Here is a 23,904-nt window from a genome sequence, read left to right on the forward strand (position 1 = left end):
GTCAGAACCCAGGAGCTCCACGAAGGTAGATCCAAATTCCGTTGCTCCTTTCTCGGCCATTATTTTCTTGTCGTCGACTTCCCTCACGATAGCAGTATTGATACTTCAAAACTAGATGGTAGACATGATCTTTCCAGATAATTCGAAAAAAAAACATTACCGGTTGCAGAACAACTCAACAGCCCTCCAATGATTTTTGAACAGTCCAGTGTTTGGTGAAAAAGACAATATCATGTCAAACGGGTGCCTGATTAAAATTTAAAACACCGGCGTGTTAAATTAAAAATCATTGGGAGTCGTTGAGTTCTGCGGTAATATTTGCTCTGTAAATACAAACGTATGAACCTGTTTACGTAATCCCTCATGAATGATCACACCTGTGTTCCATATGCATGAAGCCAGCTTAACGAATCGTATAAACATTCTTATGCCCAACTTTGGTATCCAAAAATTTATCGATGATTTATGCTTCAGGAGAGAGATTAGGAGAAAAAGCTTAAAATTTCAAAAAGATGTTTTGAATTGACGAGGAGTTCAAAAATAAATAAAAATCCAGTGTTGGTTTCCGCCTCGACCTACTAGGCTAGCTACTACAAAAGAGAAGCCTCGACCTTCTCTGTTCTTACTTAAAACGTTTGGGTCTTTGGGATATGATGGATCTGTTATGTGACAAGTGTCTCTCCTTGATTGGGGGCAACCAGACTATAAAAGCCGAGGATCCTGTCCTGAACCTCAGCTTGTAAGATGTTTAGTTGTTTACATAACAAAGTGTAAAAGTTATAGATGCACATGCACCTGGTTTCTGTAGGAAAAAACTGAAAACGTTTCTTATATTTCTAAGTTGAGAGGATTGTAATTTTGAACTGCAGGATTCCCTGATAGATTGAACCAATCGTCTCTGATCAATTTTTCAAATATATATTCAGGGTCATGTAAGATTATCTGAATGGGATTACATCAAACTCTTGTACTCCAGGTTACGATGCTTGAGCTATATTTTATGCTGTGTTATATTTCATGGGAACCAAAAATACTAAAAAAATAATCCAGGATGAATTGGACTTTGGGCATGTATGGTGCTTTGTGATTTGCGAGTCCCAACCTTAAGCTTGTGGACAGTTGCGATTGTAATTATTTTACCGACCACAAAAGAAATTCCATTTGACTAAAGGAAATGCACGACAGCACGAAGTTGCTTGGCATTGGGTATTTGGTATTTGGCAACATAGAGTTCTAGCCTTCAACAGTATTTGTCACAGGACTCGCAACAAACAAGCATGCTGAGTTAAAAAAGGATGCATTTGTGATGAACTTTGATCTATTAAAAATCCTTAAAAGTCGGCAGCACATGAAATTGGAGAGAGAGAGAGAGAGAGAGAGGGAGGCCAGCGGACTGGCTAATAATCATAAATCACACATGGACAACCAACCCTTGGCATGCATATTTGACTCATAGCAGCAACCTCTGAGGCAATTTCTTCCTATATAATCTAATCGACAAAAGGGTGTAGAAACCGTAGCAGTTTGACATGACATGTGCTTGAGAACTGATTGCCAAAACCAAATTAATCTGTTCGACAGTCATGTTGTCATATTCTCTATTCTGATTTTTTTTTTTCGGTTGTGTTTTGCTTGGCTGATATCACAGTCATGCTATTTTGACCAACAGCGTACTACTAGTAATGTAGTAATGTAGTATGGTCCCAACTCCCAATTCCCAAGTTGCCTTCCTTGATTATTCCATTGCTCTTTCCTCAATTTTCCCTTACACTTGTACAGTGCTTTAGTCCATGTAATCCTTATCTAGGTACACTTGCCACGTGGCATGCAAGTCGAATTTTTGATATACAATAACTCTAGGTACACACTTGCCACATGTCCCTGATGCCTACTACCTGGCCTGATCCTGCTTCTGGGTCAATAAGTCTGCGTACTCCATGCCATGCACAATGCAGCAGTGAAAGAAAAAGAGTAAATCTTGAATCTGTTCACAAATCACAACCTTAAATCAATCTTCACCACCCAAAAAAGAAATACAATTTAACTCTCTAACATTTAAAAATAAAAAATTGTGTAATGTTTGGATTGTCTGGAAATGAACAACACGAAAATATCATCACGGGGTGTGTATGTGTTTGTGTTTCGTGTGTGATCTCTGATACACTGCAAGCGACCCTCTCGTTGCAGGCTCTCAGGCGTGCTTACAAGGCGGGAGTGGAGTTCCACAGAGGCCTGGGTTATCCCTGAAAGCCGAGGGAGGGATTCTGGCCTTGTGAGGAGGTATCCGTCCACTCAGTCGGTTCTTCGACACGTCGAATTCTCTAAGCTCCTCCAGTTTCATCACCTCTTCTGGTATGGTCCCGCTCAGTTTGTTTTCCGACAGCACTATCGACGCCAATTCCTTCGCATCGCCGAGGTCAGCCGGTATACTACCGGACAGCCTGTTCCCTGCCAACTCCAACAGCTTTAACCCACTCAATTTCCCCAACGACGTCGGCATCGTTCCCCCTAGAGGGTTGTATGACAGTACCAGCTTTTCGATGGAGACCATGGAGGGCATGTCGCCGATATTCCTATTGATTGGACCTGTGAACCTATTACAAGAGAGGTCGATGGAGTTGAAACGACCTAGTGGGTCTTGGACTCTCTTGGAGAAGATCGTTCTCAGATCTCCGCTCAGCTTGTTCGAGTGGAGGTCGAGGTCCATCAGCAGCGAAAGGTTCTTCATTTCTACCGGAATAGCCGAGTGGAATCCATTGTTTGAGAGGTTGAGGAAGGAGAGACTCGTCATGTTTCCTATCCAGCGAGGCAATGGCCCCGTGAATCCGTTGCTTGATAAGTCGAGTATCGATATGGAGGACGAATATAACCATGCGGGGAGTTGCCCAACGATCCCAGTTCGTGCTAACATGAGCCGGAAAAGATTCAGTTCGGCAAACCAGTCTGGTATTCTCCCTAGACGAAGAGGATTGAATGACAGGTCCAAGGTCTGTAGCTTTGATAATTTCAACAGCTGAGGAGGAATGGGACCGGAGAAAGAATTTCTTGAGAGGTCGAGTGTCTGAAGGTTCTGAAGATTCCCAAAACTTGAGGGGATCGTACCTGTAAAGTAGTTGTTGGAGAAGAATATCTCCGTGAGGTTTGTAAGTTGACCGATAGTCGCCGGCAGCTTTCCAGTCAACCTGTTGTTCTCCAATATCAGCCTTTGAATACTGGGAAGCTTACCAATGGATGCAGGTAAAGGCCCAGTTAGTCTGTTTTCTGATAAGCGGCAGAATTGGAGAGAAGCGAGGTTGGCAATGGAAGAGGGGATTCTTCCAGTCATCTGGTTCTGGTTAAGATAGAGTATAACCAATTGGGAGAGACTGCCAATAGATGGAGGAATGCTTCCGGTTATCCGGTTCTCCGACAAGTCAACGTACTTGAGCTTCTTGAGACGGCCAATTGCCGGCGGTATACTGCCAGAGAGATTGTTGGCATGGAGGTCAAGCTTTGTCAGTGGAACCAGCTTGCCAACTGACGAGGGAATGCCACCTGATAACTCATTTCCAGACAAGCTCAGTTCGGAAAGCGAGGACAAGCAGTGGAGAACGGAAAAAGGGATGACACCGGAGAGTCGATTGTCACCAAGGTAGAGTCTCTTGAGGCGGACAAGGTGTCGAAAGGAGGAGGGAATCGATCCGGTAAGCTGGTTTGAATCAAGGAAGAGGTAGGTGAGGTGTGACAATTTACCTAACTCCGGAGGTATGGGTCCTTTCAACTCCTTGAGATTACTGAGATCGAAAAGGCGGAGGAAGGAGAGGTGGCCGAGAGTGGGTGACAAGGTACCGGCCATTGAGGTCTCGGAGATGAAATCGTCGCCCGAGTAAAGGCCGGGACGGGAGACGTTGACGACCCTACTGGAGGAGTCGCAGGCGACGCCATCCCAAGAGGTGCAACAATCGGTGGAGGGATTCCATGTGCGCAACAGTTGAGAAGGGTCTCGAGTGATCTTTGCCTTGAAACCGAGCAAGGCTGCTCGGTCGACGGCATGGCAAGCTTCGGGCATCCAAGGCGACGACGAAATGTACAGGCAGACGAGGAAGTAGAAGAAGCAGGAGGGGGTATTACAGTTAATACGAAGAAAGGCCACCATTGAAGCAACAGAGAATTGATCGTTTAGAAGAGAAAACAACGACAGTGGAGAGTGGATAGAGTGAAACGGCTCTCTTTCTCTCCAAGTTTTATAACTTTGTTATCCCTTCCTTGTCCTGTTGTCCACGTCAGCCCGTAGGCCTTCTCCTGGATTCACTAATGAAAATGAATTTGGATCGTTAGATCAGTAGACGAGATATCTGTGATGTGGATGACGTGGGACTACATCCCATGCGGTGTGTAGTGAGTGGGTCGCTTGCTAATTGAATGCGATGATGATGATTCTCGTGCGGTGAGTGTTGCTTTGTTTTAAGTTTTATAAAAAGTGACTAGTTGTGTTGTATGCTTTCAATTCGGGTCACGACCCGACCTGGCAGACTGCAGGCGGTGAGGACTGTGGGATGATTGATTAATGGCAGAGGTGTGTATGTGTGATCTCAAAAAAGGATGAAAAAAGAAAGGTAGAAATGGAGATGAGATTCCGTGAGAGTGATTGTTAAGGAAGGGGCCCCACCCACCACCCACTTGTAGATATAATATTAGGATAGATCGTTACGTGGGCCCTGAGTTGTTTTGTGGTCATAATGGGAACAGCTTGGACCTAGGTTCTATTCTAAGTGGTTCATCTTTGTGTCTCCACTTTTGAGTTTGTTTATGGGGGTTACAGCCTTACAGGGTTAGGTTCTAGTTTTGGGTATAGGTTAGGTTGGGCGGTTGGGCTTCCTCAAAACTCAAACTCAGGTTGTGAGTTGTGACTTGTGACCTTTACTCGTCCAGCAAGCCCAGCCCAACCCAAGCCTACCCGACTTTTTATTAAATATTCATCTCATCTCATGTACCAATGTATATTTTGTATTTATTTACGTAAACATGTCACATATTTACACTGTTACATACTTCCGATTCCGTTTGGAAGTTCATTCAGTGTAAAATGGTATTTCTAAATCTTATTGTTGTTAATGTGTATATTTGTATTTGTACTCTTTCCAAAATCTTTTGATCAATCAAAATTCCCTCCCTGTGAATTCTGATGAAAACCCATTTGATTGGTTAAAGTTTTTCCGACGATATGTCTTTCCGGTCTGTTAGTTATAAGGTTCTCAAATCCGACCAACCTGCCTAGGCGCAAGCAAATCGTCATATGCGCAGCCTAAATTATGTTGGATTTTGCTCGAGTTGGTCTTGGGATGGCAGTGTCAGGTTTTTTATCTTTGATTGAACTAGGCCCGAACCTAATCAGCCCAGCCCAAGTTACACTCTTACAAGTTTTCTAGATTTTTTGTTGAGAAGTGAGTGAAGATAAAAGGGGATGGTTTGACATAAAAGCCCACTTCAAATCCAATGCGGGTTTAGGCATTTAAAGGTCCAACTCCAATAAGACATCAAACTATATAATTCATATTCAATGTTGGATGAATTTCAGTTGTTCAGAGAAGACTGAAGAGATGCAGACAACCACCGATATCATGGGCCATGGGCTGATTTTGGGAGTTGGGCTTGGACTATGAATTAACAATGCAATTGGGTTATCGACATGGAATCAATTAATCAAAAGCAGGCTGTTTGGTTTTGATCCGACTCTTTTTCTGCTGTGTATGGTTCCGTTCGATAACATTTGAAGTTGCTGAACTGAAAAACTGGTCGCTTTGTTTTTTAAATGGCCCCTAAGCCATGTTCACTGTTCAGCGTCCACAACTAGAATTTGAAACGAACAGTTCTGTCTGTATACTTATTCTTGGTTAAAGCCTCCATGAAAACCATGCGAAATTTCACCCAAGTTAAAAGCCAAGTGATGTGTACTTTTGTAGCCCATAAAGGCCCAGGAGGCAAGGCCCAGGAAGAGGCCTCTTCTTTCAGCGACACCATAAATGTAAGTAATAGGATTGTTCTGGCGACAGTGGTGATCATGTAAGGTTTATGAGAGAAGAACTCGATTCTTTGGAAGCTAGCAACAAATACCGTGGAATGTGTTTGGCAAGGGAAATGGAAATACGTGACGGGAAATCATTTGTGAATCTGTTACTATATTCTGAATTTTTCTATTTCGGTCCAAAGCTCAAGCACTTTGGGTTTTTTCACGTAAAATAGATCAATAAAAGTGGGAAATATAATGGATTTCCATCTTTTTCCGAGAAAATCTATGATACCGAAAGAACTTAATTTGATCCATTAAAGCACCCCATGAATTTTGAATTTTGATGAATACCACTAATAATCGGATTCTTGAGGTTTTATTCCATAGCTTATCACCATATTATCAAAATGCAGAAAGCAATAGATGCGAGGGGGGAGGGGTTTGATACTATAATCAGAATATTTTCAATTGAACAGGGAGAGAGAGATATGAAAGCAAAATGAATTGTTTTTCCTAAAAAGAAAAAGATTAAGAATCCAGAAATGTGGATAAAACAGTGGGAGGTTAGTTGGTTGGCGTCCGTCCAGTAATGCATGAAAAGCTAATAGTTATTGTTTGATTGATTCATGAATCTAATTGAGCTATGCCTATTCTGTAGTCCTATTCGTGAAAAAGGAAACCCACTTAAAGACAATTAATACTGGACAAATTCATTTTGATTTTGTGACACTAGACTTATCCCCACTCAAACAAAATCCCTATTTGTAAGATGTGCTTCATGAATTGCAGAAGGGTTGTCAAAAATTCTTAGGTCACCCAAAAAAACACAATGAAACTGGTTATTTATTTATTTATTTAGTGTTCGTTTGGTTTATAGTAATAGGGGTCTGGAATCAGAATCGGAATAGGCTATTCCGATACCAACTATTTGGTTGGGAGGAATCAGAATCCCATTCCCATTCCTATATTGGAATGGCATTCTCCCATTTGAGGGAATGGCCATTCCCTGACCCTCCCTTGGGAATGAAATCTCATTCCTGCTAATTTTAATTTCCATTCCCATTCCTGTCTGAACCAAACAGACTATGGGAATTGATGTTGCGCGATCTGATTGCTCCCTGTTGGAGGATGACCTGGCTTCCAGTCGGACGGTGAGATAGATAGATCTGCAAAATAAGACCAGAGAACCTAGGGTGGTTAGCTCGGCGAGGTCGTTCCGATGCTTAAGTTAGTAAGTTGTTGTGATCTGAAATAGTTTTGAGAATGTAGAGAGTAGAGAAATCACGCGTACCTCATGCCATTGGGGTTGGAGCCTTTATATAGTTGAGTATTCGTGGGGCATACGAAAGAGTTCCGGGATATCCGGGATGTGGAGGTGGAGTTCGCTCTGCTTTCGAAGGAACAACATACATGTAAGGCTTATCTCATTCCTCCTCTGATTCCGGCGAAGTGAGGATAAGTGTTTATCGTGATCCCGGAAAGGTTGGGGTCTGTTAATGATCTCGTAGGATTCGGGAGTCGTTGGGGTCTTGTGGGGGTTGATTTGAACTCAAAAGTCTTTGCCTTTTGTCTTTGGAGCCGGGGTTGGGGTGCAAGTCAGGCTGGGTCAAGTAGGATTGAGGTAACCCTAACCAAACTCTCCTTGTTTATTTTCCAACTCTAACCCTAACACAACCCAATGCCATCGGGTGGGTTGGGGTTAGGTTTATTTTGGTCCAATTTTTTCCTTTGAAAGAAAAATGTACTTTTGCTTATTATATATGAGCAATCTGGGATAATTTTGTTATAAAAATATTTAATAAGGTTGACTGATCATTTCGGAGTAGTTTGGTCGTATAAAATACTTAAATGCTTATTTAAACAGAAATCTTAATGTAATGTGAGTTTTGGACAATAAAACTCACTAACAGGGGGCTAGAGGGCTCTCTAAAGATTTTGGATAATATCCCAAAATAAGTGCAACAACGGATCAGAAATTGTCGAGGACACAATGGGATTGGTTCATTGCTGCATTTCTGCTGGAAATTGCAATTTACCCTGAACTGAAAAGCATGGACCTATTTATATTTGGGTAAATTGTTGAAACTTCCCTTAACGTTTCTAACCATTGCTGAAATCTCCCCTAAAGTTCGGTAATTATAATCACATCTAGGGGTGGTCAAATTCAGTTGACAAACTGAAAACCGAATTGAATAAGCTAGTTTTGTTCGGTTAATTCAGGTATAAGTTTGATTTGGTTTTTGTTTTCTAAAAAATCGGCTAGGTTTTGATTTGGTTTGGGTGAGATTTTCATCTGAATTGAACCAAAAATCGAGTTAATGCTTTTATTTAATTAAGTATATTAAATATTTAATGTTCTATTTAATACTTTGTACTAATTAATTATTATCTTTCCTAGTGACCAATTCGACAAGTCCCCGTTGGTCTTTGGGCTCATTCTAGCTTTTATTTAATAATAGTTAATTAAAACGTAGATTGTTTATTAATTATTCATTAATTATTAACTGCTTGTGAATAATTGCCAATTTGACATTTCCCCATTCGCATAGGGTTTTAGACCTATTCTAACTTTTAATTAATAATAGTTAATTAAAACCTAGACTAGTTATTACTTGTTTGTTTGTGAATAATGGCCAATTTGGCAATGCCCCATTGGCATAGGGTTTTGGGCCTATTCTAACTTTTAATTAATAATAGCTAATTAATTAGAACCATTGGGCTTTGAGACCATTTAACTTTTAATTAATAATGGCTAATTAATTAAAACAACTGATATTTCCATTTTAACTTTTAATTAATAACAATTAGTAGTTATTAGTTATTCATTAGTTGTTGGTCGAACCAAACTGAACTAAATTCGGTTTGGGTTGGTTTGGTTGGAGAAAATGGTCTAATTGAATAGTCGGTTAGGTCCTCAGTTCTAACTGAACCAAATTGGCCAATTATACACCCCTTATCCCCTCCCTTGATCTTTCTGATGCAGTTGCAATTAGACCCCCTTTGTTAAAATCTGCTAACAAGAGACACATAAGTGTCCAAATACCCATGAAATTACTATTGAAGTTGGTTCTATAGAAAAATAATAACAATAAAAAAAAGAGAATTTAAAGTTGCAATTTTACCTTTGAGCGATTGATATGAAGGGCAAATTTGAAAAATAAATGAATTGAAAAAAAAAAAAGAGATTGGAAGGGTTTAGACTAATGATTCATATGAAGAGAATTTAAAAAAAATAAACATTTTTGGTGAAAAGTAACTACATGGGTATTTTAGACATTTTTATGCATCTTTTTAGAGGACTTTAATAAAGTTGGTCAACTTGCAACTTTGTCACAAAGTTAAGGGAAGGTGATTGCAATTATCAAACTTCAGCGATGGTTTTAATAACAGCCAAAAACTTCAAGAGAAGTTCAGCAATCTACCCTTTATTTTTCAATTTTGACGGTTCAAATATGTCCATGTACATTGATATCTTTCCCATTCGGTAGCAGTTTTTTTCGAGCCTGAATCTCCTATCTACGTTTATCGCAGTCACACATGGAGAACATCTCTTCACAATTCATGAAGGTGGTGTATTATGAGTAGGCGTAGGCAGGAGATCCGGAGTCGTTTTTAAGCCTCCAAACAACTTCATTTTCTTTTGGCTCCATAATCTTTGCCTTGACGTTTGTTAGTTCATTGTAGATTATTGAATATGACAAATATCTTCGACTCGACATTATAGGTCTACTTATAAAAACGAAAAAACAAAAAAGAGAGAAAAGTAAAGAAAGAAAGAAAGAAAAAAGTTCATTCGAAAGAGATTTTCTATTATTCTAAACCAAAGATCAACACTTCCATTTGTCTAATAAATTCTGTAGACTATTTTCATATTTACTTTTTTTACTTTTCAAAGGGAATGCATCAGATTCCGATGATGACCTAGTAACTGAGATGGTTACTTGCCTCCCTTCGAATACAAAGGTATGGGGTAAAACATAGAGTTGACAATGGGTTGGGTTTGATTATTATTAATCGGTTCCATATGACAAATCTAGAACCATGCCATTTATTAAGTAAGATAATTAGGTATAATTGATTAGACCCGAATATACTTGAGGTATATAATTATCTATGATAATATCAACGGAGATGCACGGATACATTCGATGCAGAATTCTGAATTTCAGCCCCCCCTTATTACTAGCCCTCTCCCCCCTATAAACCACATCCTGTCCGTGAATTTGACATTAATTCACGGTCAGGATGCATTCCCCCTGTATTTTGGGGTTATAAAATTATGATCTGGACTGATTGGTCATTCTCCCTAATATCAACTTATTTTTTGTTTTGATTTATAAAAAATGACAACTCTATTTTACCCTAAATTACAGGTGGATCACTGGTAAGTGTTTCCTAGGTGCACTTGTGTTCTTGTATTTACTAGGTTAAGTGTTATATATTTTTATTATTTTTACCCATAAAATATAATTATTATAAGAAATAATTTTGTAGGATGATGTTTAGATCCCTTAAATAGGAAAATTATTTATCTACCAGAGAGCTGGGTATATATCCAAGAAATGGTAATTTATTGTAAGGTCCACAGCTTATTGCAAAATGAATAAAGCTGTCAATGAGAACTAAGGTTTTAAAAACCAGACTGGACATGGAACCGTTCTAGGGACCAGTCCTGGGTCAAATGGTCTAACTGTCTAGTTTGAACAGATAGCCCATTCTAACTAAAAAATAAATAAAATAAAAAACAGCTAAAACCGTTGTCTGGGTCGACGGGTCAATGGTTCGATCATACGGGTCAATGGATCGCTGACCAAATCAACGGTTTTTGGCCAAAACATGGTTTTAGGATGAAAAGGAGACAGTTACCTGACTGGTTCCTGGGTCAACTGGTCTGACCGTCTGATTTGGTCTGATCTGGTTTTCAAAACCAAGACGAGAACAATTTCCCCCTCCATGTACCGAAAAACGAATGCATCTAGATCGGATCATATTGGATTCGATAAGGGCCGGTCTATCCAACGGTTCAATTTAACATCACCCTTAGCCAGATTAAATATGAATCCAAACAAAGGGATACTGCTTATAGTGCTAATTGAGATTGACTCCTCTCTCTCTCTCTCTCTCTCTCTCTTATTGCAACTAAAGAACATCAGTTGTTTTGTTTGTTGTGATCTTGACAAAAGTGGGCCCCACAATTAGTTAAAAAAAAAACATTATTCTCTTAAAATTGCACGCCTACAAAGCCCATAATACGGTCATCAATTTCAGCTAATACCGACTTTTTTATATCGGCTTGTGGGTCAATCAACTCTTGTTTTGTGTTGTTTAGTATTTTGTTCACTTCTGTTAAATGGAAAAGACTGCAACACAAAGCAGTAAAAGTAATGGTTCACTATGTTATTTTTAATGGTGTAGGTGGTGCTTTTCCATCCTTGTTCGTATGAATATAATGGTGTCCCACACAGAATGTCTACATCCAAATAATTTTCTCGTAGTTGCCTCTTTCCCAAATCCCAAGCCTTACGTTTACCAAATTACACTTTTATTCGTGAGGTAGATTCCAGTCCAAGAAACTAAGAAAGGCCCACCCTGCAACTTGGCAATAGAAAGGAATATGCAATTAAATCGGATAGAGAATTCCCGGCCCATTCAACAGGTTATGGGCCTGGCCTAGTGGAGTCATCACCACTAACTCTAACTTCAACTTGCAGTTGTAGTACAACACAACAGACACAAGACATTACATGGGATGATGGATGCCTGACCACAGTTGGGAATTGGGATCAGGTGGTAAAGCTTCTCTCTCCTGCCTTCTCATCCACACATATTCAGGCTTTCTGTCCCGGAGTTGTTTTTGCAATAAAAGTGGAGCTGCGTCTTGAAGCTGTGGTTCCTTTTATTTCATACCCCTTTATTTGTTAGCCCAACTACGCATCCTTTTCTCTCTCTCTCTCTCATGTGTGTATCCCATCATCTCGGATCCATCATTCCGTCCACGGTCCACCCAATCAGCAACCAAAGCTGCTTCCTACCCTATGAATACTATTATTATAAAACCTAGCTAGCTAGGCTCACTTTCCCCCTGAAACTTAAGAAGGCAAGCAAGGGGGAGGGTGAGTCATGGATCCACAAATGGAAGGGGTCCACTTAGGGAACATCCTTGACCAAAAATCTGGGCTGAAATTATGATCAAAACGGCCATCAATCATCAATGGTCAGTATTCTCTCCCACGTTTGACAACATCCCTGAAGCAGGGGCACATTTACCCAGACAGATAGGGTTGATATCCCACAGTTGCAAGGAACGGCCTGATCTGGCTTGTTCAGGCTGCCTGGTCACTACTGGATGGTGATACAGATTACAGGCATACAGCAAGAGGGAATTATGGTGTGATTTTGTTTGTGGGAGGAATAGGAAGCTCTCCTTTTATAATCTCCAACCTATTACTTTTTTCCTTTTTTAGAAGCGTGAAAATGAAATGAAGTTAAATGTGCCTAACTTTGACAAATGGAACCTTTTTCCTCGCAACCTCCAAATTCCAAAACTAGCCTTTTTCTTCGTGAAAATGAAATGAAGCAGGAGGAATTTTAAATCCTCGGAGTTCATCGTGCTGACTGCGCCACCATTCACCAGAATATGGACGACCCAGACCCACCACTACCCCACTTCCTATCTGTCTATTTCACCATTTTTCATTGGATTGGATGGTGCAACATTTTTCAAAACTACAAAGAAAATCTCCAATTAAGATTAATACAAACATGCATGCAGGACGAAGATACCTAATATTGACTACGTACGTACATAAATCTAATGCATGATGCACTAAACGCAACTCCTTCCCCATCTCCTCCCTCCCATTATATTATGGGCCCATTTGGTTGACTGCGTTTGGTAGGGCTAGATTTGAAGATTCAATTAAGCTAATTAATTCAGCTGCTTTGGAAGCTTCCGATTCACCATTCAATCAGGCTGGAGATGAACGTAACAGAACAGCCCCTCAGTGAGTGATTGCGTTTGGTAGGGCTGAATTGAAGATTCAGTTAAGTTAGTTCAGCTGCTTTGAACTCTATCAGGTTCAGATAAACCATGCAATGAGGCCAAAGGTAGACAGTGACAGTCACTGACTGGCAGCTCATTTGGTCTCCACCCTACTCGGGCTAGTCCCTAGCTATTTTTCACCGATAATTTAATTAACTGTCCCTTTGGGCCTCTCCATCTCAGAAAGCAAGCAAGAAGAAGCATACTTCTCTTCTATAATTTATAAATACCCACATTTGCTTGGCTTCACGCCCAAAGGACCATGAAAAGAATTTTATTAATTTTCTATTGCACTTACATTTACGCGTGTCAGATGCAGAGAGCAGTGCACCGGCTTCAGTAAGGGCGAATTCATGCCTTTTCTAACCTTGCATTGTAAATATCTTTCCATAAAATAAAACATATAAGTATATAAATATTCTCAATGCAAGCCAGTAAAGTCAATAGAATTTACCCTGACTGAAGCCCAACTCCTATCCCACCACTTTTTCGAGACATGATGGGTCCTAATCTAATCTAAGGAGATCTCAATTCTCGAGACGTATGCGTGATTGGGTGTGCCCTGCTTGGCTGCTTCTTTTGATCGAGTAGAGGTTCCAATGATTAAGAGCATGAAGAGAACTCTCGAGACGTAGCTTGATTTGCTTTCCGAAATTAATGGTGAGAATAATAAACACTTGATCCAGCTTCCTTGTTAGCATCAAGTAATCTTCAACAATGGTCTTCAATTTCCACAAACTTCAACTTGCTTTCTCAGACTAAAGATCACCAAGAGTTTGTTACCTTGGCCTTTAGATACTAATAGGATGATTTCTGAAAATTTGAGCAATTTTATGGGTTTTCCATGCAGACCAAGCTTTGATACTGATAGGATCAAAAGCATCAAATAAAGATATGACTCTTCTTAGTTCTTAGACATGAATTTTTGGTCCTGAACTAACTTTTAGAAACCCTCAATTTAACAAGTGTTTTATAGCATGAATGAGATATTGATGGGTGTAAATTAATTCAAAATGATAGGAACAAATCCATACAACACCGTGCTTTATCCAACTCAACATTCCAAGTGAAACAAATAACACACACTCTAATGAACATCAACTTATGAAGAAAAAGAAAATACAAGAAAAAATGCATTAACCATAACATAAACATGCATGTTTCATCTAACAAAGATTCATACTAATATGTAGAGCATATGCTTTTGGCAAAACAGTCATAGTTGGCGACTCAATGGAGATAGGCATGGATGTATCATTGGGGAGACCTTACAGGTTAGGTTCGGGGGGTAGACATGGATGTATCATTGGGGGCCAACCATGGGAGCAGGAGCAAATAAACATAAATAGGGCCAACCCTTCCATGCCTCTCCCGGGTCCACCCAAACTCCACCCATGTCTCATGGCCAACACCGTTGTATGATGATGGCAAGTGGAGGGTTGCAAATTTATACTTTGTAGGACCATGTCTCATTTGCCTCTCGCTGGAATGCTCATAAATTCATTTCGGCTGCGTGTCTTCGGTGTAAATAAGAACTGGGGTAAACTTTATAAATTCATTTTGGCTGTATTTGTTTTTGATGTAAATAAGAATTAGGGTAAACTTTAAACCTTGATTCGATTTTTTTTCTTTTATTTTTTATAATTGATTTCAATGTTACTTTTACATAAAAAAAAAAAAAAAAAAATCTATGTAAACACCACTCAGACACTCACAATGGAATTTTACATCAAATAATCGATGTAATTTTTTACACACATTGACTATACTTTCTCATTTTAACGATTCACTATATTTAAATCGATCGATTCAGTTTTCAATCGATGCATAAAAGAACTATACACTAAAAACAAAGGCAGCTTTCAGGTTTGAAATTAACTGGCCAAGCACGAACACGCTCGGTCCCATTCTATTCTCCCAGAGAAGGAAGGGAAATTTGAGCAAATGAATAATTGGGGTTGGGGATCCATCGTCCATCATACATCATCTATATCCATGGCGGGTTGGTTGATATCCATTAGAAAGAAAACAAAAGGAAGAAAGCAAAATCTCAAGCATAAGTTAAAAACAAGAAAGGGGATTGATCATGGCAGGTGCAGTCGTGCAGACAAGAATTGTGACAGCTGGCTTTGGCTAAATGATAATGAGAATGGACAGAGTTCGAATGCAACATATATTTAACATTATTATTTATATAAATGAGAATAGAGTGGGTGGAATTAAATGGAGAGTCATGGGCCTTGGTAACTGTCACCAGTCACCATGTTGTTTATCTGAAAGGATGGCCCACAGCCCACTCAGTTTCCAGTCTGTTCAACAATTAATGGGCTATCTATGTGGATCGAGTATGCATGAGGATGATTAGGATGGCACTATGGGTCATCCTCCCTCATCCGGCCCCCGCTAAGGCCCTAGCACTGTGAAACACATCAACATGCATGCATATAGACATCAGAAACTTTTGTGACTTCACTTTCACTACAAAATCCAAATGTCCATTTTGGCCACCTCCCCAGTCCCCACCGCGATCGAGCAGAGCGCAAGCTAATTGGTCACAATGGTCATACTTATTATATGCTGGGCTTGATAGAAAATCAGAGAGAAAAAGATGCTGCTTCACATGTCGTATTTCAAGTTTCATCGTACTGAGACAACTCTACTGTTTGACTGTTGTAGCTCCATTGCGATTTGGGAACTCGGTAACTCACTCTCAGTACTCAGTTGGAAATTAATTTCAGCCTTTCAGGTTTCTACTATTGTCTTCCAAATTTAGGATTGTCTCATAGCTTGAGACTCCTCTGGTCTATCTATATGATTTCACAGAAATCTCAGCTAGGGGAGAATAAATTTATCCCATTATTCCCCAACTTGTAACAGTAGAAAAGAAAGCAAGAAGCAGATGAAAATAAAATTCACATCCTTTGTCATATATCAGGACCGGCATAAGGATCCAGAAAGAACATAAGTTTGTTAAACTAACAAGTTCATAAAACAGGGCTGGTTCTGTGGCTCATGCATCTGTTGATGATATTATTTATCAACAGCCTTTATTTTATACGGTGACATTTAGAAGCACTAATTTTTGTTTTTGATTAGCCACAATCCAAAACCAATCAAACAGCAGAAAGAAAAAAAGAAAAAGGATTGTTATAAGTTATAACCGTTAAATTTAATGCAAAATGCAACCGTTCATTACTCACCCAGAACAGACCAATTCATCAATCGATGAGTTGTCCCTGAGAGAGGGAGAGAAGGCATATATTGAGCTAAACTAAAATAACAATGAAACCGAATTACACAAGGCAATTGGGATCAATTCCAATTACCAATTTCGACCACTACTGAGCACTGACTCAGTGACTCGGTATCTCTCCTTCCCTCCCCCAAATGGTTTTTGCTTTATTGCCTTCTGTAGTTCGGTTTACTGATATTACAACTGAAAAGCGTACTTTGGACTTGCTGTATTCAGCACCAGAATTAGTACGGACAAGAGATCTTTCTCCTTAAATTTCTTCTCGGGGGAAGGGGGTTTGTGGGTTGTTACTGTGTTACTTCATTTGTCAATCATGGCTCGACAGATACACAGAAAGAAATAAATGAATAAAAACAGAGAAACTGCTCCAAACTCCTTAGTGATATTTACAAAGATCCATTCCAAATCCAAAATAAGTGAAGAGGAAATGAAACAAACCAAGATGGACGAAAGTACATACTACACAAGGAAAGATAAAGATCTAGTCTTTGAGAGGGGGTTGGGGGGAGAAGTAAGAAGTAGAAGAAGAAAGGAATGAAATTTGAAGCTACAGGGGAATCAAGATGTCGTCAAAACGGGGAAGGTTGGTCAGTTTTTCTTTTCTGGGAACAGATTCTTTTTCCCTTTTACCAAAAAGGTGTAGACCTCTCGCATGATGGTGAGCTGATTTGGGGGACTGTAAGACTGTCATCTCTCCATCGTTTGTTACCAGTCTTGAAATTGCTTGCCTCCTTTAGCTCCTTAAATCCACTTAGGAAACTGATTTGGTTGGGAAGGCAGTTTACAGGAGACGAGGCTTGTGGTACTTGGGGTACCCAGATCGTTGTATCTTGAGGAGAAAAGCTCAAATTGCTTTGAAAATCCATATCTAGAAATGGAGACAGAGCATCACCCTGAAATAAAGGAAAAAAAAAACCATAAATAAATTTCATTATTATTATTTTTTAAATCATCACAAGCTCGTCTGATGGGTGTGTCTGAGAATAAGAGAAGACGAAGTGCTGAGGGAGGTGAACTTCAAGGGGAAAATAATAAAAATAAAAAATGGGCATAACGCCAAACCTTACAGAAACCATGGGGAGCAGAATAGGAGTCGAGAAAGTCCTCGACTTGCCAGCCTGGTAACGTCTCCATCAGATACTCCGTTATGCTACTGGTCGAATATCCTTCGCTTGCCGGATGATCATCAGCTTTAGATGTCGTAATAGTGGCTGCTGCTGGTGGTTTCTCGACCATCGGTGGTTTTGGATGAACACTCTCTCCGAAAGGAACAGGCATGGGTTTTTGCTTTTTGGACAACTTGGAGATTTTGTTCTCGTTGACTTTACCATTCAGGGAATCACAGGCTTCATTGGTGGATGAGTTGGTGGCAGAGTACAAGGAAGAGGAGGATGAAAGCTTTACGCCGGTGAGGAGAAACCTGTTATGTTTCTTGGTGTGGTCGTTGGCCGTGTGAATAGGATGGTCGCACTCTCTGCAGAGAATCGCCCTGTCCTCCTGACAGAACAGAAAGGCACGTCTCTCCTACAACAACGCGAAATAGTAATTAAAGAAAGGAAAACAAAATTAAATCAACGTAAAAACTCTGAACAATTAATACCAGAGAGAGAGAGAGATCTGAAATTCTACCTGGCAGACGTCGCAACGAGGAGCATCTTTGAAGGAAGGGTGGAGGAGGGAGAAGCGCAGGTGTTTGCCGGCGAGCTTGTTTGCGTGATGGACACGGCGATCACATCCATCGCAGAGGGCAGCCTCGTCGGCGGAGCAGAAGACAGAGGCCTCGTCTTTATCACAAACATCACACTGGATCTTCATTGTCTTATTGCTATATGGGTTTGCCTCTTCTGAGAGTTATATTTGACAGGAACGAGAGAAATTAGCAACAGAAGATAGATAGTACAAAGATGGAGAAGAGAAGAGAAGAGAGAGGACTTTTAGAAGCTAAAACCATAGATCCAATTAAGAGAGAAGATTGAAAATTGGTGTATGGACTTATAAGAGGTTGGAGGTGACATTTTGGTTAATTTAATGAATAAAATATGAATGAAGTCAACAACTTGAAGAAAACCCACGAGAGAGAGAGAGAGAGAGAGAGAGAGAGAGAGGTTCAGATCATTTTTATGTTTGAGTTTGGTAAATTGTATCTGCAAAATCGAGTGCTGGATGGATAGAGATAAGCAGATAGGCGTGCATATAAGCTGGACATCCCCGCCGGGGATTGGTTCTAACCTCTGAGTTCTGACTGAACCGAGTCTGACAATAGGTTTAGGTAACTAGGGCACGGGTATGGGTATCCATCTGATTATAAAACCATCTCAATTCTCAAAACCACTGTTACAGGTTTGACATATAATCCAACTTCACCGCCACTTTGTGGTATTAAAATATTGGAAGGCATGAAATGAAGCAAAAATAAAAATATGCAAATTGCGATGAAAAAGCCGAAAGGGTTTTCCGGCTTCTAGCTGGTTCGGGTTTCTAAGTTGTTGTTAAATGGGTTTAGATTTGGATTTTGGACGGGGAAAAAGAGAAATGGAGTGGATGTGAAGAATCTTAGGGTTGGATTTCACTTGGGTTAGGTGGCGCACTGTACTGACTGCGTAGTGCGTACAGCAGTGGAACCGCGGGGGAATTCCTGGGTTCTTTCTCTATGTCGATTGTGGAGTAAAGACACCAAGACAGGGAGCCGACATGGCTCTGTCCTCTATTTCCATTTCCCACTGTTTTATTTCTCTCTCTCTATATATATGCAAATGCAAATGGGTGGAGAATGGAAATTGGGTCGGAACGTATTTGGATTTTGGAATTGAATTGAATAGTGTGCACATGGAAATTGGGAGAAAAAGACATGATGAAGGTGTGAACTCTTTTAATAATGGAGCTGTGTCATTTTGTGGGCGATCAAACCCGGTTTCTCTCTCTCTCTAACAAAAACAATAGGCTGAAAATTTCTTCTCTACTCGTATAAACGTGCGAATTTATAGAATACGCTGTAGGCCAAACACCTTGTACTATTTCAATAAAAAAGAAAAACACTTTGGTACGCAATTAAATGGGTCTGCCCTGAGATTCCAAAAACCCACATTCGAGTAGGCCCTGCCCCTGCCCAACAGCTTCCGAATACACCCACAAGGCCATAACCACGATATCGTGTGAAAATTGTCACCTTATTAACAAAATTTTTTTGGTTCATTGGTGGGGCTATACAAGGGGGTAATCCGTCCCACAGGCAGTGTTTGGAAGAGGTGTAAAACGTCATCGGTGTATGTTTTACACCAAATTTTAAATATAATGACTGTTGTATTTTGAAATCGATGTAAAAAGTGGTTTAAGTTTTATATTCATAAAATCAATATAGTTTTTACATTTATCGATGTAAAACTTTAAATGTGATGAGGTTTCACATTTATCATTGACATAAAACTATGCTCCATCTAAACACATGCAAAATTGAATCGGAATATAGTTTTGCATTAATAATGATTACATTTGTTTGCCAAATGTGTACAAAAATGAAACGATATAAATTTTACATCAGTTCTTGATTTATATTGCATCTAAATACAATCATAGGGGATGTCAATGATCGGTTACATTGTAAGCCCAGATTGACCCGACCATTCGAGTTAAGTAATGGTGAATAAGGTATAAGGTTGTGGGTTAGGATTTGATTTATTAGTCGGAGTTGGATTTGGGTTTGGATCACCTGCCCCAAGCCCCATTGGGTAAGGGGTATTCTTGTAATTTGATATGCCTCCTAACTCAATAGTAAAGTTTATCATTACTTTCATGTTTATTTTCATTTTTCTTTGTTATAATTGAAGTAATACCTTAGAACCATAAACCAAATTCCAACTTGAATGAATGACGTACCTTTAGATTTCCAAAATCTGCTATAAAAAATACGATTGAGAAGCTGTGCGTCAGGCCGGATACTCGGGTTTAATGACAAGTTGAACCCTATAGGGTTGAGGTCGGTTTAGACATTGCAGCTTGCAGGTTGCTGGGTCGGGTTGAGTCAAGTTTGGGTGAAACATTGAAGGGTTGGGTTAGACTGGGTCCTACTTCCATGGTAATTAAGAATATGTCTTGTAATTGTAAATTTTCATATTAATTTCATGAACTTCAGATACACTATAATTAAGATGGATATTGAAAATTAACAAAAGTAATAATATAATTAAAACTAAACTTAAATGCTTGTTGTAAATGTGCACGTGTATTGCACGTGGAAGTTTTAAATTATAATAACACTTATTATTATTAATTTTTTGTATTTTGTTTCTATCATAAATAAAAATAATTTTTATTTTAACAATTATGTTTATTTAATATGATGAATATAGAATATTACAAATGTTTTCAAATGCTTTCAACAAAATTATGCACTTTTTCATTTTTTGTGTTCTATCTTTTTATAAACATTTATTATTCAATTATGACATCATGAGTTTCTTTGAAAAGTTGGACCATTGACCACCTACCATCTAAATAAGAAAATATATTTACTTTCGGATTAGTTTTTAGTTATATATTTCATCTATATTATGTAAATAATATCTACTTATCATACTTAATTTTTATTTGACATAATTAATATATAATTTTATTATATATTCTTTTGGTTACTTATACTTTTTTTTTTAATTTTTAAAGATTTACCACTTAGTTATCATATCATCTATTAATCCATTTGACCCAAACCACTAACTCACCACCCAAAACAAAAAATAGTTTGACTTTTATATTGACATTAAATTTTGTATTACATTTCCATCATTGATAAAATTGTTTCTATATATAATACTTATTTTTATTCAATATAATGAATGCATAATATTAGATATACCCAATATTTTATTTTTTATAAATATATAACATTAGATATGCGCCCAAATGTTTCTCTATATTTTATTTTTGTGATTATTTGTATTTTTTACTTTTAAAAAATTTATTATTTGACTATGACATCATTTCATTTCTAGGTTGATTTAAAAATTGGCATTCAAATTTTGACATTATTTATTAACCTTTATTCAATTTTATTATTTGACTATATGCCCAAATGTTTTCCATTTCTAGGTTCATTTCATTTCTTATATTTCATACTTATTTTTGTTTAGTATAATGAATATACAATGTTAGAGATATTCCCAATTCTTTTTATTTTTTGTTTTATATATTTAATTTATTCTAATTTATTTTATTAGTTAATTATGACATTATTTATTAACCCATTTGACCCCATATGGTAGAATTTCTTACCCATCACCAGAAGGGAAGAAAATAGTTTTGCTTTTTAAATTCATATTTTAAAAATTTTATTTTTATACTATTAGAATTAATGTTATGGATTTAGTTAGTAGAATTTAATAATGAAAAAAATATATCTTAAATATAGGATTTAATGAAAGAATATACTTTAGATATGAGATTTAATGAGTGAAAAAGGAAAATAGATTTATTTCCAATTAGTTTTAAATTTTACATTCCATTTCCATCATTAATAAAATCATTTCTTATTTATCATACTTATTCTTGTTTAATATGCCGAATAAATGATGTTAAAAATGTTTTCATTTTTTTTAATTTTTATATATTTTATCATTTTATCTATTCTTGAATTTTATTATTTAATTGTGACAACATGGGTTGTCCCATTTTACCCAAAATGATTTAATTTCTTACCACCACCTAGATGAAAACACTTTTTTCAAGGTATATTTTAAAAGTATAAGTTTTTGTGTGATTGAAGTTATTAATTTATTTATATAGATTTAATTAATAGAATTTAGTGAGATAAGAAATAAAAATGCTCTAAATATATGATTCAATAAAGGTGAATGCAAGTTAATACCTTAAAAGTTGGATTTAATAAGAGTGAATTGATTGCAATGAATATCTTAAAATTACCTATTTTCAAGTTATTTAATATCAACAACCAATTACTCTATTTGCCCTCTTTTTTTATCAATAAATTTAAATATGGAGGGGTAAATTTTGTTCTCAAAAAATTCCAAAAATATTATTGAGTTTATTCGTACATTTTAATGTGGCATAGATAGATATGTATGCGTGCAATGTATCAACGAATACATGGATGTATGTAATTATAGACAATTTTAAGTTTAAAAAGGACAATAAAAGTTTAAAGACAAGAGCTTTCTAGTGTAATAACTAAATATGGTAATCTAAAGCCAAAGAAATAAGAATATTTTAACATAATGAAGTGAAGAAATAGACCAACCTGAATGCAACCCAGGTCAACAATTAAGAATGGCAATGAAGTGGGGCAGGGTTTTGTATTCCCTGTCCCTGACCCAAAACTCAAATACCCTGCCTGCCTTGTACCACCCCAATGGGACTAAAAGTCCCAACCCCATCACCACCTCCACAGGGAACAGGGATCCCCGATTTGTCCCACCGCGCTCTAGTCATTCCTACATGTAAATCCTTTTTGTTATTTTTTTAAACCACTTAGAACTATATTATTTATATAATGCAATATAATATAATGCGTATTAAAAGTTATATATATAAAGACACACACATACACTCATATACAATTTAGGTCACACTTTAGGTATGAAGGGGATGTCCCCACCCTATCCCCAAACCATCATTGTTTTTGGGCTTCCCTCAAAACCACCCCAAACCAAATCAATGGTCAGAAAAACCTACCCTAATAAGGATGGATTAAATTGCCATCTGCATCTAAAAACTTGGATTAGCATTAAAGATCTCAAACCGACCTAATTAATTTGGCCCAACTTGCACGTGACAACGTGTTCATGTTGGAGATGGGATCTAATAGCAAACAAATCACAACATGCTTCCAACATGTTGTGTCCCTACAACTTACTAGATCATGTTGGGATGTGTTGGAATGAATTTTTGATGGAAGCAACCAAGTAGGCTAAGTCTTCAAGCCTTGCTGATTGAAAAGTATAGGGATCTACTACCAACAAAAGACTCTCAGGGTCCGTTTGGTTCACAGGAATAGGGGTCCAGAATCGGAATTGAAATGCTATTCCGATTCTAGGAGTTTGATTGAACAGAATTGGAATCTGATTCTCATTCCGGTCAAAATGGAAATCTTCCATTTGAGAGAATTGCCATTCCCGGCCCACCCCCAGGAATCAGAATCCCATTCCCACTCTTAAATATAAGAAAAAATGAATTGACAAAAAAGACCTTAAGCCTTTCTCACTACCCGTCTCTAGCTTTCTAACCCCTTCTCCCCCATCTCTCGTTGCTCCCTCTTTCGGCAGCTGAAGTTTGAACAACCAGTATGAACTGAACTCAGGTGGTGTTTCTCCAAAAGTCTTGAAGTAGAAGTACATGAATGAAAAACCAGAGCCGATTATCTTTCGTAGAAGTTGATTGTTGCCGTGTTTTTCTTCGGTTGCATTCCCTTTGACAAGTTAGATTCATAAGCAATGTTATTAGATGCAACTTTTTCCCATGAAAAAGTTGGTATCTCAGTTACCAGCATGGATTCTAGTTATCATCAATTTCACAAAAAATTGTTTTCTATGGATTATGGTGAATATTCTTTTTGTGATTTTTATTTGGTTGTGTTTTTTATTTCATCTTTTTCATATTTTCACTATACACGCA

The 23,904-nt window shown here is 38.1% G+C and overlaps 2 protein-coding genes across 3 annotated transcripts; both read right to left on the reverse strand.

Annotated features, from left to right (window-relative positions):
- Window positions 1-1,432: 1,432 nt before the first annotated feature.
- LOC148851236 (uncharacterized) lies at window positions 1,433-4,191 on the reverse strand. Of its 2 annotated transcripts, none has more exons than XM_088943573.1 (2): window positions 2,206-4,191; window positions 1,433-1,984 (listed from the first exon to the last, which is right to left on the reverse strand). In XM_088943573.1, the coding sequence occupies exons 1-2, from the start codon at window positions 4,133-4,135 to the stop codon at window positions 1,857-1,859; spliced, it is 2,058 nt and encodes a 685-aa protein (XP_088799699.1). In that variant the 5' UTR covers window positions 4,136-4,191; the 3' UTR covers window positions 1,433-1,856. The 2 variants fall into 2 exon arrangements, with proteins under 2 accessions (XP_088799699.1, XP_088799701.1); XM_088943575.1 differs by having other exon boundaries at window positions 2,345-4,179.
- Window positions 4,192-16,624: 12,433 nt separating this feature from the next.
- Window positions 16,625-19,004, reverse strand: LOC148851237 (B-box zinc finger protein 20-like). Its single transcript, XM_088947727.1, has 3 exons — window positions 17,914-19,004; window positions 17,347-17,808; window positions 16,625-17,177 (listed from the first exon to the last, which is right to left on the reverse strand). Exons 1-3 carry the CDS (start codon window positions 18,097-18,099, stop codon window positions 16,911-16,913), a joined length of 915 nt encoding a protein of 304 aa, XP_088803853.1. The 5' UTR covers window positions 18,100-19,004; the 3' UTR covers window positions 16,625-16,910.
- Between the last annotated feature and the right edge of the window lie 4,900 nt (window positions 19,005-23,904).

This window comes from Nelumbo lutea, chromosome 5 (genome assembly GCF_056320005.1).
Source record: "Nelumbo lutea isolate HS-2025 chromosome 5, American lotus-T2T, whole genome shotgun sequence".
NCBI classification, from domain to species: Eukaryota; Viridiplantae; Streptophyta; class Magnoliopsida; order Proteales; family Nelumbonaceae; genus Nelumbo; species Nelumbo lutea.